The sequence below is a fragment of the Manacus vitellinus genome, unplaced genomic scaffold (assembly GCF_001715985.3).
Source record: "Manacus vitellinus isolate BGI_N305 unplaced genomic scaffold, ASM171598v3 scaffold_40_pilon, whole genome shotgun sequence".
In the NCBI taxonomy this organism is placed as follows: Eukaryota; Metazoa; Chordata; class Aves; order Passeriformes; family Pipridae; genus Manacus; species Manacus vitellinus.
In genome coordinates, this window is record NW_021940541.1 from 534,970 (window position 1) to 548,735 (window position 13,766).

The 13,766-nt window shown below is 52.2% G+C and overlaps 1 protein-coding gene across 1 annotated transcript; it reads right to left on the reverse strand.

Moving 5' to 3' along the window:
• Positions 1-2,632: 2,632 nt before the first annotated feature.
• On the reverse strand, positions 2,633-13,455 carry DPYSL4 (dihydropyrimidinase like 4). The gene is made up of 14 exons (XM_029961986.1): positions 13,426-13,455; positions 12,430-12,518; positions 11,947-12,131; positions 10,977-11,141; positions 9,518-9,579; positions 9,345-9,425; positions 7,726-7,794; positions 7,520-7,640; positions 6,728-6,884; positions 6,371-6,512; positions 5,805-5,975; positions 5,117-5,296; positions 4,297-4,468; positions 2,633-3,483 (listed from the first exon to the last, which is right to left on the reverse strand). Exons 1-14 carry the CDS (start codon positions 13,453-13,455, stop codon positions 3,392-3,394), a joined length of 1,716 nt encoding a protein of 571 aa, XP_029817846.1. The 3' UTR covers positions 2,633-3,391.
• Positions 13,456-13,766: the final 311 nt, after the last annotated feature.

A 13,766-nucleotide genomic window follows, 5' to 3' on the forward strand; every position in this document is an offset into this window, starting at 1 on the left:
GGCTGGAGGTGGGAGGAGATGGTGGTAGGACCCCAGCATTGCTGCAGCAGGGAGGACACGATAGCTGTGGCTCACAGTGATTTGGTATTTCCCCTTACACAGCCCTGGATTTTGTATCTTAAACTCGGTAAAAGCAGCCCTGGGAGTGCCAGGAGATTTCTGCTTTTCCCCTCTCATCCCTCCTGAGTGCAGGAATCAGTTCTCTCGCTCGGCAGTGATGTGCTGCTGCTGGGTCACAGTGCAGGCAGCAGCTATGAAGGCTCCTCCTGACTTCAAAGGAGCCGTGAAGGAACGAGACGAATTGATGTCTGAGTCTGAGCTCGTCCCTCTCTGCAGAGCCCGATGCCTCTGCTTTGATGCCTCTGGGACGGCATTCCCAGCTGTCTATGGGTGTCCCCAAGGACTAAGGGCACCCGTCAAGCCAGGTCATTCACTACAGGGGGGAAAAGGTGAAGGGCACAGGGTGAGGGCAGCTTCCCACACTGAAATACAGTGGGTGAAAACTGATGGATTCAAACCTCCATGGCAGCCAGGAGTGCTCAGTGTCTGCCTGCCCTGTGCCATTATCTCTGTGCCTAAACTGTGGGAAACAGCTTTTCCAGGAACAAGCATCTTGTCCCACCCTCTGCCATGGGCAGGGACACCTTCCACTAGCCCAGGTTGCTCCAAGTCCCATCCAACCTGGCCTTGAACACTTCCAGGGATCCAGGGGCCAGCCACAGCTTCTCTGGACAATCTGTGCCAGGGCCTCACCACCCTCACAGCGAAGATTTCCTTCCCAATATCCCAACTTACCCTGCCCCCTTGTCCTAACACTCCATGCAAAATTCAAATAAATAAAAAAAAAATCTGCAGGGACATGGACAGGCAGGGATAATTTGGGACAAATGTAGGAATAGTTTAGTGCCTCTGCCAGCTGATTCTGTCCCTTAGGAGCACTGTTGTCCTGCAGGGAATCCAGAGATCCATCCCCACTCCAGGCACAAGTGCAGAAATTTAGGGCTCCTCTGTCGCAGCCGCGGTGCCGCAGAGCTGGAGATGTGCCCTGGTCAAGGGCACGGAGCGTCTCCCCAGCGTCCCTGACCTAGAGCCTGCAGGAAAGCTGTCCAAAGGAATTAGGGCCAGACTGTTGGTGCCATGGAGGGGTTTGTTTCCTGGAGGCTCTGGCTCCATTAGCAGGCGGCTGTGGAGCTCTGCTCAGCATCTCCTGGCACTGGGAGAGCTGCAGAGATGCTCCTGGCTCCAACCCCTGCATTAGGAGTAGGCTGGGGCAGCTGTGCCAGCTCCAACAGCTCCCTGACAGAGGGAATAAATGCAAACGCTCCCTCCGAAGGGAAGAGATGGTGGGATTTGGGCCCTGCACTGGTGCAGTGGGTGGAGGGAACAAAACCAGGTGATGGTGGGAGAGGCAATGGCATCTCTGGGACCTGGCACTAACCAGCCCAACTGTGGGAAAATTCTGTGGATATTTCCAGGACAGAGACCACAGAACTTTTGTTAAGTGCTACCAAGCTGAGAGTGCTGGGGTGTCCCTTTCACCCCCTGCATATTGAGGTGCTGGGGAGGTCACTGCCAGCAGACTGTAACTTCTATCTTTCCTATTCCTTATAGAGTTCCTACTGCCATAATTTTAAGCTCTATTTAGAAAGAAAATAGATCATGGAGTCATAAATCATTTGGGTTGAAAGGGACTTTAAAGCTCATCTAGTCCCGCCCCCTGCCACAGACAGGGATATCTTCCACTAGATGTTAATTGTCTTGGTGCAATTGCAGGAGAAATCAGAAAACAAACAAATGAAATCAAATAAGTTAAAACTAAATATAAAACATACGAATAAATGCATTCCCATGTGTTTGCTGCAGAACCTACTGCAGCATTAAGCTGTGAGATGTAGGTCAGATCAGATAATCAAAAAAACCCCACCAAAAAATAAATCGCTCCCTGGTTTACATTTGTGGGTTCAGATAATGATACATTCATTCCTACTGAACTCATGGATTCTTGTATCCGGAGCCACCATACGTGCGATTCCAGCTCCCACCCATGGAGTAGATGTTTGCTTGTGCTTCCACAGCCCTCTTCCCTTTCTTGTTCCCTGCTCTGACAGAGCTGGAGACCAAAGCCTGACACTGCCTGAGGGAAATTGGCATCTCACAGACATGTCACGGAATCTCACTGAGCCGGTGTCTCACCGGCACAGGGAGCAGAGTTGACTTAGTGGGACAAACCAGCCCCCACTCCCATCTGCAAACCCAAGGGGTTTGGGGTCAGGCAGCTGTGCGGCCCAGAGCCCGGCTGAGCTCACCCTGGGTGAGCGGAATGGCTGAGGAGAAGGGTGGGATTCTGCCTGGGGCCCACACAGCGGATGAGGAGCATCTCCCTTTGTCCAAGGGGAGCACAGTAACCTGCAAGTCAGGACTGGATCGTACAATCCCCACACAGAAAAACCCAAAGGAAGAAAACACAAAAATAGACTCGGGAGGATCAACCACTGCCACCATTTTACGGTTTCCAACCAACTTTATTCCAAGCAAGGAGCAGACAGGAACGGCAAGCTGTTCCTGGAGGTACATGCATGGCTCTGTGACCAGAGGTTCACTCTATGTACACACCTTTAAATATAATAAGCAGGTTATAATAGCCTTTATAAAGAGTGTGCCATATGCACCCAACCTCCAAACGAGCCCTGGTATTGGGTACTGGACCCACACTCAGTTCTTGAGAAACTGTATAAATAATCTGTAAAAACAAGGCTGACAGAAGGACACAGGCCCACGGCATGGCCGGGTCCCAGAGAGCCAGCACTGCTCTGCCCTGGGACACGGGGCCTGCACCTGCCCCTGGAGCTGTGATCAGCGAGGGACAGACAGACAGACGGACGAGAGTGGCTCACGGGTGTGGTGACAGTGGCTCCAGGAGTATGGCCAAGGCTGCTCTGGAGCACTGTGGACAGGCAGGTTGTGACTGACTGTATGGAAACCTTGGAAGTGCTCATCGGTTGGAAGTTCTTCGATGAGAACGGGCAGTGGATGCTGCTGGAAAGGAGCGTGATCCAGCCAGGATGCGCCTTCATTTCTGCCCCGGCCCCCAGCCACCCCAGCAGGGCTGAGCCCGCTGCCCTGGGGACATCATGGTGCCACATGCACGGGGAAGGGCTTTCCAAGCAGCTACTGAAGGAATACTGATGGGACAATCCAGGCTGGGAGTGCTACCTCGGGGGTCACTCTACTTTCTACCTACAAGGGAAGGGCTGGGACAGCTGACAAGCACTTGCTCATTGTCACCCTGCACAGAGGGCACCCACCGTCCCCTTCCCGGCTGGCCTGGCCCCGGTGGGACCCCGGTGGTGGCGGTGGCAGGGACTGGCACGATGGTGGCACAGGGACAGCATCAGGACAGCGAGGTGATGTTGGACCTCCCGCCCGGCGGGGCCATGATCTTCTGTGCCGTGCGCCGGGCAATGTGGTCATCTGCCTGCGACCCTGGGGGACAGCAAAGAGGGGGAGTCCCACTTTAAATGCACACACCACACAGTGTTTCCTCAGTGGGAAATACCAGCAATTTCACCATATATCATTTTGGACACTCTGCTATCATAGTGCTCTTAGGAATGGCTGTATTTGACTGAACTTAATTCTGTATTGTGTCTTTCTGGAAAATGTTATAAATGGCTTTCTTGTAAATAAAGTTTGTATATAATAAAATGTGGGACTGTGTACATTTACCAAACAACATGGGATCCACCTGATCCAGTCAGCTAAAAAAATAATATGGAAGTCATTTTAGGGCAGAGCATTGGCTTTCCAAGCTCCTGACAGCTGCTGGGCAGGTTTCTGCAGGATGAACGATGCTGAGTCACTGCCTGCTCACAAGGAAAGACCAGAGGGATTACTATTCTGATTCCTGGAGATGGAGTTATTTGGCCAATCTTTACAAACCCAGCCACTTCCAACCCCTGAGTTGCAGCTGGGGCTGAAGTCCCAACCCACCAACAGCCATGGCAGCATCCCATGGATCCAGGCAGGGCTGTGGTGACTCCATCACCTCCAGCCTCATCCTCCCCCTGCCCATGGTTGCAGCTTCCACTCTCCATGGAGCAGCCTCGCAGCCCCTGCCGGGCTTTGTGCCTTGACACAAGTACTGTAAAATATTCCAGATCTATCGGTGCTGCACTCGGGCCCTCGGCTGCTGCCACAGGACAAATTGCTTTTCACTGAGCAGAAACGCAGTTTCTATTTCCCAGCCTTGCCTGGCCGCTCACATCCACCCAAACCAGTCCCCGGGCCCCCACCTACCCGAGAGGCTGAACCCCGACTGGTGCAGGTTGCGCACAGGGACAGCCGGGGCTTTGCCAGCGCCAGGCGTGAGGCGCGACGTGGCCGTGGGCGCTGCGGCCCTGACACTCGCTGGCACCTCATGGACCGGCCCGTCATACATCCCTCTGGGAACGCCATGGACCTCGGCCAGCTGTGGGGGGAGAGTGAGCACAGGGGTCAGGCACGAGTAGGGACAGAGGGAATGGCCTGACGCTGTGCCAGGGGAAGGTCCTGTTGGATAACAGGGAAAATTTCTTGATGGAAAGGGCTGTTCAGCTGCCCAGGGCAGGGGTAGAGTCCCCATCCCTGGAGGGATTTAAAAGCCGTGTGGATGTGGCACTTGGGGACGTGGGTTAGTGCTGGTCTTGGGAGTGCTGAGGGATGGTTGGACTGAATGGTCTTAAAGAGGCTTTCAACCTGGCCCTGGACACTTCCAGGGATGGGGCGTCTCTGGGTCCCATTCCCGTCCTGCAGGGAGTTGGCACAGCTCCATCCCCATCCTGCCCTGACTCCAGGTACCCTGGACACCCCCAGGCACCCTCAGGCACGCCAGAGCAAAGGATACTAATAAAACTGGCATTATGAGCTCTAATACTGCACTAGGAATTACTGATTGAGGTGCCAGGCCCCACACCACAGCAGTTACATGACAACACACAGACTTCCAAGGCCTAGAAAGAAATAACATTAATAATATTCCTATTGCTGTTGCAGGTTTGCCATCACAGTGACCTGAACACACTAATGTAAAGACACTGTGGTGAAAATACAGGATTATGGCAAATAAAACTCTCCTTACCCTGTTTCTTGCCTTTATCCTTTTATAAACAAAATCTGGGAACGTCTTTCTAGGAATGAAGCGACCCAACCCCTGGGTGACACACAGGTTTCCATCTTCAAGGACAACTCTTCCCTGGCTGATGACCACGGTCGGGACCCCGTGGCACTCGGTGCCCTCAAATATGTTGTACTCCACGTTCTGGAAAACCCAAAACCCGATGTTCAGTGCTGGTAGGATTTAAGAGGAGGAGGTGACAGACAACAATCCCCCCATTTCTGTACACGGCTCCTCATGCACCATCAGTCAGAACTAACTAAGCCTTCATATTCCAAATAAAAAGTTCCAATGGGATGAGCTGAAGCAAATTGGAATGGAGAAACTAAACCCTAAAACCACTCAAACTATAACAATAGTTCAATACTTAAACCAAGTTCAGCGCTTACCTTTTTCTAATCCACAGAGAATACACTGACCTTAAGATTTCCCTACCTCAGAGTGGTCGCTCAGTACCAATGCCACCCTCTACAGCAACCAAAGGATATTTTCCTTGTATGTTAAAAGCAAATGCAAGGTCCTTCATCACTTTACTCACACAGAGAGCTCCTCGCTTGCTGAACGATCTGACCTTTCTGAGGACATGCATTGCTGTCCAGCTCTCTTCTGATTCTAAACCCAGCTCCAGGAAATAATTTTAAAAATATTTTACCAAATTGTGGGTTTTTGCTGAGATGATTTTAGTAGCCTTGGGATTCCACACGACCAAGTCTGCATCAGCGCCCACAGCGATGCGCCCCTTCCTAGGGTAGCAGTTGAAGATCTTGGCAGCGTTGGTGCTGGTCACTGCTACGAAATCATTCTCATCCATCTTCCCAGGGACCTGGGAAGGAGCAGGGAGGAAGGATCACGGATGGAGATGGCCCTGTGCCCACCACAGGCACAGTCCCTCCCCATGACTGGAGGAACTGCTGGACCCACCCACGTGCCCATGTGGTGTGAGAGTCTGCACTGCCTCAGGGTGTGGTTACAGGGGAAAGGGGGAAGCTGAGCCTTGTCCCTGTGGGCTAAAGGATACAAGAGATACGTTTTTCCTGAAATTTAAGGTAGACACTGTGAAGGATTTGTGTGTCACAGTCTCTCAGCAGCAGCTCTCTGAAGTTGTGTCTAGACGGTGTCACCCTCCCAGCTGGTCTGAATTCAGGAGGCTGTGACAGCCCCGAACACAGGCATAGCTCACATGTGTTCACACCCCACCTTCGCTCTTCCAGCACCTACCACACACTTCTCCCAGATGATCGACATCCGCTCCTCGATGCCGTTGGTGCCCTCGGGGATGAGGGTGAAGTTGTCCTTGCCCATGGCCTTCTGTGCAGTGGTGAAGGTGCAGTGGGCACTGCCAGTGACCTGCAGGTCCCCGCTGGGGGAAGAACAGGGCAGGGTCACGGGGGGCACTGTTGGTGCCAAGGCCACCTCCCTGGTCAGGATATCCTCCCTCTCCCAGCAGACTGGGAAGGGCACCCACGGCTTTTTGGGCTCCATGGGCAGTGCCACTGCTGGAAATGGCATCAGGATGGATCCAGGCTGGAAGCAGTCAGAGCAGGTATGCTCAGGCACCCGTGAGACGGGACTCACCTGGACAGGAGAGTGGTGAGGTGATCTGGTGTGGAGGGGTCGGGGCTGATGGGGGGGGACATGACAAAGGCGGCAGCTTTGGCCCAATTTTTGCTCCAGTAGTGAGATCCATCGGTGCCCAGGCTGGCAGTGATGGGCTCCCCAAACACCACTGTGCCTGTGGAGCAATCGGGAATGAGGGCAATCACACCACATCCCACGGGCCTCTCACACAGCACAGACATGGACACGGTAACGACACACGACAGTTCCACTTATTTCAGCATTCCCAGTATTTCAGAATCACATTAATCCTTTAGATTATCTCAGATGACTGGGAAATGCTGTCAAAGCAAGTTCTGGATATGTCTGTTCTCTCCTTACGCTAGACACATGTTCCTACAAGCCTTCCTTTAAACTAAACCCACATCCTTCTGGCAGCTGCCAGGCTGGGAGCAGAGGTGGCTGTGCCCCCTCTTCCACCCTGCTCCCCACAGGATCACTCCCAGCCCTTCCCACTCCCTCCCTAGTCAGAATTTGGATCTTGCTCCAGATCTCCTTTTCATTAAGTTCATGACAAACGCTCACAAGTGAATTACTCCCTGTTTCTCATGTGTCACAGTTTGGAGCACATCCCCTCCAATCTTCCCAGCTCCAAGCAATTAACTCTGGTATATCCTACCAGGGAAACCAGCTCCTGAGATTCAGCCCCCAGGGCACAAGAGAGCTTGGGCGATGACAGTGATCAGCCCTCGAAGTTACAGTGAGATTCCTGGCTGGATTTAGAGGCTCAATTAGCTAACACAGCTTTACCTTTCCTCTTTGCCTGGGCCAGGACATCAGCGGCGCCCCTGCTCATGACTTTGGTGATGTAGAGGGGGCAGTTGGCCTGCCTGGCGATGGTGATGGCTCGGTACACGGCCTCTGCCTCCACCTGTGGGGACAAGAATGTGGCACAGGTGTCTCAGGGCCTCTGCACGGTGGGACTGGGAGCTCAGTGGGAGGGCTGGCAGTGTTACCTCCTCGGGGCGGCTCAGGACGTGCCCCTCTGGCCCCGTAATCCCCAGCTCCAGCAGCCTCTTCTGCTCCTGGATGGGTGAGGAGGAAGGAAAGAGCAGTCAGTGATGGGCACAGCCCATCCAGAGCACCACGGGACACAGAGGCACCTGAGGGGCTGAGGGACATTTATGAACCTGCCCAGGTGGCACCATGTTCTTGGAACACCCCACATACCACTCCCAGAGACCGTTCCTGTGCTGGGGAAACATTCCTCGATGGGAACTACTGTGTCCCAACAGCACCTCTGGACCTTTCCACCCCTCAAACCCACAGTTCTGGAGGAGGAGGATTCACACCCATCACTGCTAACCTCAAGGCTGTCAGAGCTCTGGTGTACAGCTACAGCAAAGGGAGAGGGGCTTCCTGCACACCTGGTCCTGCCTGGAGCAGCTCAGGAGCCCACTGAGGGGACAGAGATGGGCACAGAGCCTGTCAGTGGGGTGCAGCAAGTGCTACCTCTCCCGAGCATTCCCTGTCCCTGTGCACTTCACCACATGGCACAGAGGAAAGGGCACCTGTGGTGACAGATGCTGGGATGAGCTCTGGATGCCCCAGGTCACTCACGTGGCACCTGAACGCAGATGTCCAGCCCACCCCTCACCCTGTCCCTCTGTGCTGTTGTGTATCATGTAAACTCCTACTCAGATGGCACTAATGCAAGGACATTATCCAACACCATGGAGCAGATCCCACAGGATCCTCTAAAGGACCCTCTTAGAGGATGTTTATTTCTCTGTATTCTGGTCACAGATCTCTGAATTTGTCCCCAGGGCTCCAGTGTCACCACACTGGCTGGCAGTTTACAGAAATTCTGCTGCAGTTACTGAACTGCCTGGGGTCATTTTATGCTCCACAGTGAGATGAGGAACAGGTTTCTCAGATAAAATCCCAGGAGATGGGAATTAGCCTCTATCCTGTTTGTTCAAATAAGCCCCTTTGAAGGAATGGATTCGGCTTTCAGTTTAACCTTCCTCCCACACCAGACTGAACACTGGTGTGACTGTGATCTGAAGGAATTGCCAGTCTAACTCCTCCTTGTGTATCTGACTGCAGGTTGGAGCCAGGATTGTCTTTTCTATGGGTAAAAAAAAAAATAATGCCCATGAGCAGAGGCTTGGACACTAAGGAGTTCCCAAGTGCCAGGGGTGGATTTAAGCACTGACAAGTGTCATGAGTGTTATAGCAAAATATTCAAACCTCCTGAGCTTCCCAAGTGCCCCAGATTTCTAAACAACACAGATAATATGATAAAGCATCACTTAAGGCAGTCAGTCATCCCTTAGGAACCCCCAAACCGCCTGCTGGGAACTGTACAGATTCCTGTGCTGGAACCCACGTGCATGTGAGCATCCATGAGGATGCTGATGATTCCACAGGAGACCCCGATCCTCCTGCATATTCCTCTGCCTGCACACATTTCCACGCAGGGTCCCACCAGCCCCTTCCCTCCAAGGCTTTGGGGCACCAGCTCACACTGCAGGGTCAGGGTCAGGGATTCCCCTGCCTGGTGCCCTGGCTGTGGTGCCCTGGCTGTGGTGCCCTGGTGCCCCTGCAGTCTCAGTGGACACAAACACAGTACCTCCTCGATGATGTCTCCGTTCTCCGCATGCACTTGGGCAATGGCCCCCAGGTCTCGAATGATGCAGAAGATCTCGTACATCTGCCAAGACACAGCGAGTTCCCAACGTCAGATCCATCCCTACCCATGCTCAGGGTGAGGGCAGTGACTTTCCCTGGATGCTGCTGTCCTACCTGGGCATCAGTGCACTGCAGTTTGTCCTTGTAAGCCATGAACACCAGGAAGGAGTTCACACCTTGAGAAAAGAAAATGACATGTGGTTGTGGTCCCACTGAGAACTCATTGACCTGGTATGGGCTGAGCAGGGGTGGTTGAACTGAGGGGTTGTGCTGGAGAGGGTTAGACTGGAAGCAAACCAAGACCAAGGGTTGAAGTGAGAAATGTCCCCACAAGAACTGACCCCAAAGCTTGGGAGCTGTGAAAGACAATAAACCCCCATCTTTGGGTGCATCTGAACCAAAAAAAAAGAAAACCCCATGGTCCCTGTCTAGGTTCAGGTGCCCTCTGTGACCGTATCCAAATGCGCAGTCAGCTGCCTTGCTCCCAGGCTGGGTTTTCCTCCAGTGGTGGCTTCAGCCTATGATTTATTCTCAACTTTGGGCAAGGGCCTGCAGTGACAGGACACAGGGAATGGCTTCCCACAGCCAAAGGGCAGGGCTGAACAGGATATTAGGAAGAAATCCTTCCCTCTGAGGGTGGTGAGGCTCTGGCACAGGTTGCCCAGAGAAGCTGTGGCTGCCCCATCCCTGGAAGTGTTTAAGGTCACGTTGGATGGGGCTTGGAGTAACCTGGGATAGTGGAAAATGTCCCTGCCCATGGCAGGGGGTGCAATGAGATGAGATTTAAGGTCCCTTCCAGCCTAAATCATCCTTTGATTCTATGAATTGCTGCTATATTTTATGTTGAGGCAAGAACTAATACAAAACTATGATCAGATGACAAATAAAATGTATTTCATGTGTATTCCAAGCTCGGAATAGCTCCATTACTTCAGCCACTCTGCATTTTAATAGGAAATTCACTGCGAATTTCTATGGTAATTGGCCAATTAAACCCTTGCTTGCAAGACTACAAATTACACTGAAGTCATTTAGCCCCACATTAGCATATCTGAAGGAAAATGTAGTCCCAAACATGGCAATGTGTATTAATGAATGCATGAATCCCTGCTGTGTGGCCTGCTTTCCAGCAAACCACGTCCTGTGGATACTTCAGGATGTGCAGGAATCACAGGCAAAACGGAGCCTCTATGGAATGCCTAAAGCTGAGTTTTGTTCACCAAGTCCCATCCTGGAGGTTTTTATTTAAACATTTTTTTTGTACGTCAGGCAGTCCAGACTGGGGTGCCTGACCCCATCCATCCCTTTAGTTTCCAAAATCCCTTTCCATGACCAGGCTGCCAACTGCCCGAAGGTGAGGGCACACAACCCAGATGTTACAGCAGGAACCTGGTGCCAAGATGGCCAAGGACGGGGCGGTCCCAGCTCCACAGGAAGGATGATTCCCTCCATGTCCCCCCCACTCCTGGGACCAGGTGGAGCAGCAGTGACATCACCACTCACCCCATGGCCCTGCGGTGACCCCACTGTGGGTTTGGAGGTTACTGCTGCCCACGGCTCCCCCTGCCCTTACCCTTGTCCTTCACCAGGGCCTCCAGCTCCTCCCTCAGGCTCTCGTGCCAGCGCGGGATGTCCACGTGCAGGCCGTAGTCGCAGCAGGCCTGGCCGTCGGCGTGGCCGCGCCACTGCTCGAAGGCGGTCACGAGGCTGGTCCCGGTGTCCAGGCACACGTGGTCAACTGGGGAGACACTGCACAGCGTTAGGGAGGGGCAGGGGGCACCCAGGGGCACCACAGGTCCCTGTGGGAGACCTGCTGCTGTGAGAAGGGGCCATTGCAACACCAGTTCATTTTATAGCGCTGGTTAAACACGATGGGTAATGAATTTCCCAGAAAAAGTGATATAAATGGAACAAGCAAACTCCAAATTATGGCTACTCTGCCTTCTTTTCACCCAGCACAGCAGTGGGAGTGGCTGGTGACCAACCCATGTCCTCACATACTTGTGCTCTGGGGCATTTCCCAAGGGTAGCGCCCACTGCCCATCACATCCCTCAGCTCTCCTCCTACTTCCTGCAGCACTGGCTGTGGGGTCAGTAGGGAGCTATGCCAGGACTGTCGAGACTGGTCCTGCAGTCACATACTACAGTGGTTCCTGGGACGAGAACAGGAACAAAACAGAGGTCAAAATTACTTTACATTAACACAAAAAAGGAACCCACGCTCAGAGCTGAGAAACTCAAAAAACACACTTGCAAAGCTGTTCAAAACATATTAAAAGGCGTTTAAAGTGTTCTTCTGTTCTGTTCTCTGATGAGGTGAGCCAGGAGTGGCCATGTATTTTTAATACATGTGTGCAGCAAGGGAAGCAGGTTCTGGAAGGCACATAACACCTTTAATTGGGTTCGTAGCGCTTTGATTTCTCCAGCAGAAATTAACATTTCTGTGCTACGAGGGTAAATATCTCTGCAGTGGTTCCAGGCCTGATGTATTTTGCTAGACAACGTTCTGCTTAGAAGCCTTGTTGGAATGTGCTCCCCCTTACTGATCATGGTGGTGCCTCCTGCCAGCGCTGCCTTGGTGCCCTGGGAGAAGCCGTCGGCCGAGCTCAGCCCCAGCACCGGCGCCTGCAGCCGCGTGTGGGCGTCGATGCCCCCCGGCATCACCAGCTGCCCATAGGCATCCACCGTCCTGGTGCCACCAGGGACAATCAGGTTTTCTCCGATTTGCCTGAAAAGGAAATCAAGATCTCCTGTTAACTGGCAACAACTTTGAAGTAAAGATGCCAAAAAAACTTCCGTCTGCAAGGCCGGGTTCTCCCCGGGCTGCCGGTGCTTTGGAAGTCTTTCCAGCTGCAGAACTACACCAGTGTAGCTCTTTCTTGATACTACTCTAAAAAGTTGCCTTTTTTTTTTTGAAAAGGGAACAGATTTCCAAGAGAAAAATGATGGGAAGGAACCTTGTTCAAATCTCACAGCACCGTATCATTCTAAGAAATTACATTACCGAATATAAATTTTTAACTTACTTTATTAAACCGTCCTCCACGTAAACGTCTGCATAAAATGACTGATCATCGTTGACAATTTTTCCTCCTTTGATTAGAAGCTGGTCACTCTAATGGGAAAAAAACATATTATTTTAAAGATTCCTTTATTTAGATGGCACTTTACTCATTCTGAGCTTTATTAAGTCTAGGACTTAATATTTTCCCTGCAATCACACCAGTTTAGTGACTATACAGACTATTCTACAACTGCATTTGCAAAGGGAAACACATAAATTTGTCATTTGGAGGAGCACAGATCCCTCAAGGAGCCAGGGGAGCAGAGGGAGCACCAGTACCCCCAGCTCCAAGGGCTGAGCCACATCTCTTAGCTGTGTTCCTGCCTCCTCTCTCAGCTCTGGGTACAGAGACTTCTCAGTGCATCTCATTAACCTGGTAATTTATTGCCATTCATTAGTTTTCACAGTCTCCTTGGATGCAGATAAAGCCTCGAGGACTCGCCTCACTTCAAAGCCAGACACTGGCACAGTTGTCAGATTTGCAGAATCTTTACCCAGAATCTTTAACTAGAAAATTTAGGAAGCAGCAGCGCTGATGTCAATGTGGAGCTGCAACCTAATTTCAGAGGATTCCTTTCCTGCTCTCTGGTGTTGCTAAAAAAGCTATCAACAAGGCTGAAATAAGCAACACAAAGAGCATGGCCTGGGCACAAAACCAGCCGAGGGAATCCCGAGCACGTGGCAGCACAGTCTGGAGATGCTGCACCACACAGCAGATGAAAAACTGCCTGGAAACATTTGGGGGTTGTTTTAAAAAGCACTGCTGTCTTAAAAAAATAAATTAAAGAATTATGTTGTGTTTTTTGAACTATCAAAGATTTATCGTGTCTTTATTGTTTTCCCTTGTCCCATAACATCAATCAAAGAAGCCTCAGTGTTGCTGCCCCACAGAGAGCCTGACGGCCCCTCCCTCCCCTTGTGGGGCTCATCTTTACCCCATGCCCACCCCTATCCTCACTCCGTCCCTCATCCTCTCCCCCATCCCCATCTTCACTCCAGCCTCATCCTCCCCCCATCCTCATCCTCACCCCATTCTCATCTTATTCACATCCTCAACCTCCCCCCATCCCCATCCTCACACTCATCCCATCTTCACCCCCACAACAGCCCCCCACACCCAGGATCTGCTCCCCCAGCCCAGTAACGCGGCTGGTCCCCGGCTCCCGTACCCACCGGGATGTTCCCAAGGGAGCTCTGCCACGAGCCAGCACAAGGAGTGGAAAAAACAAAACAAGGCATCGCTATCGAGGGATTTTTCCCGACTCCTGCTGGGAAGTGCTGGCGCCGGGAGGAGGGAAA

Coding starts and splice junctions, on each gene's coding strand:
- DPYSL4 (XM_029961986.1), bottom strand. CDS start 13,455: ATGGGGATGGGGGAGAGGATGAGGGACGGA. Junction 12,132..12,429: donor GTGGAGGACGGTTTAATAAA/GTAAGTTAAAAA, acceptor TTTCCTTTTCAG/GCAAATCGGAGAAAACCTGA. Junction 3,484..4,296: donor GTCGGGGTTCAGCCTCTCGG/GTAGGTGGGGGC, acceptor GCTGTCCCCCAG/GGTCGCAGGCAGATGACCAC.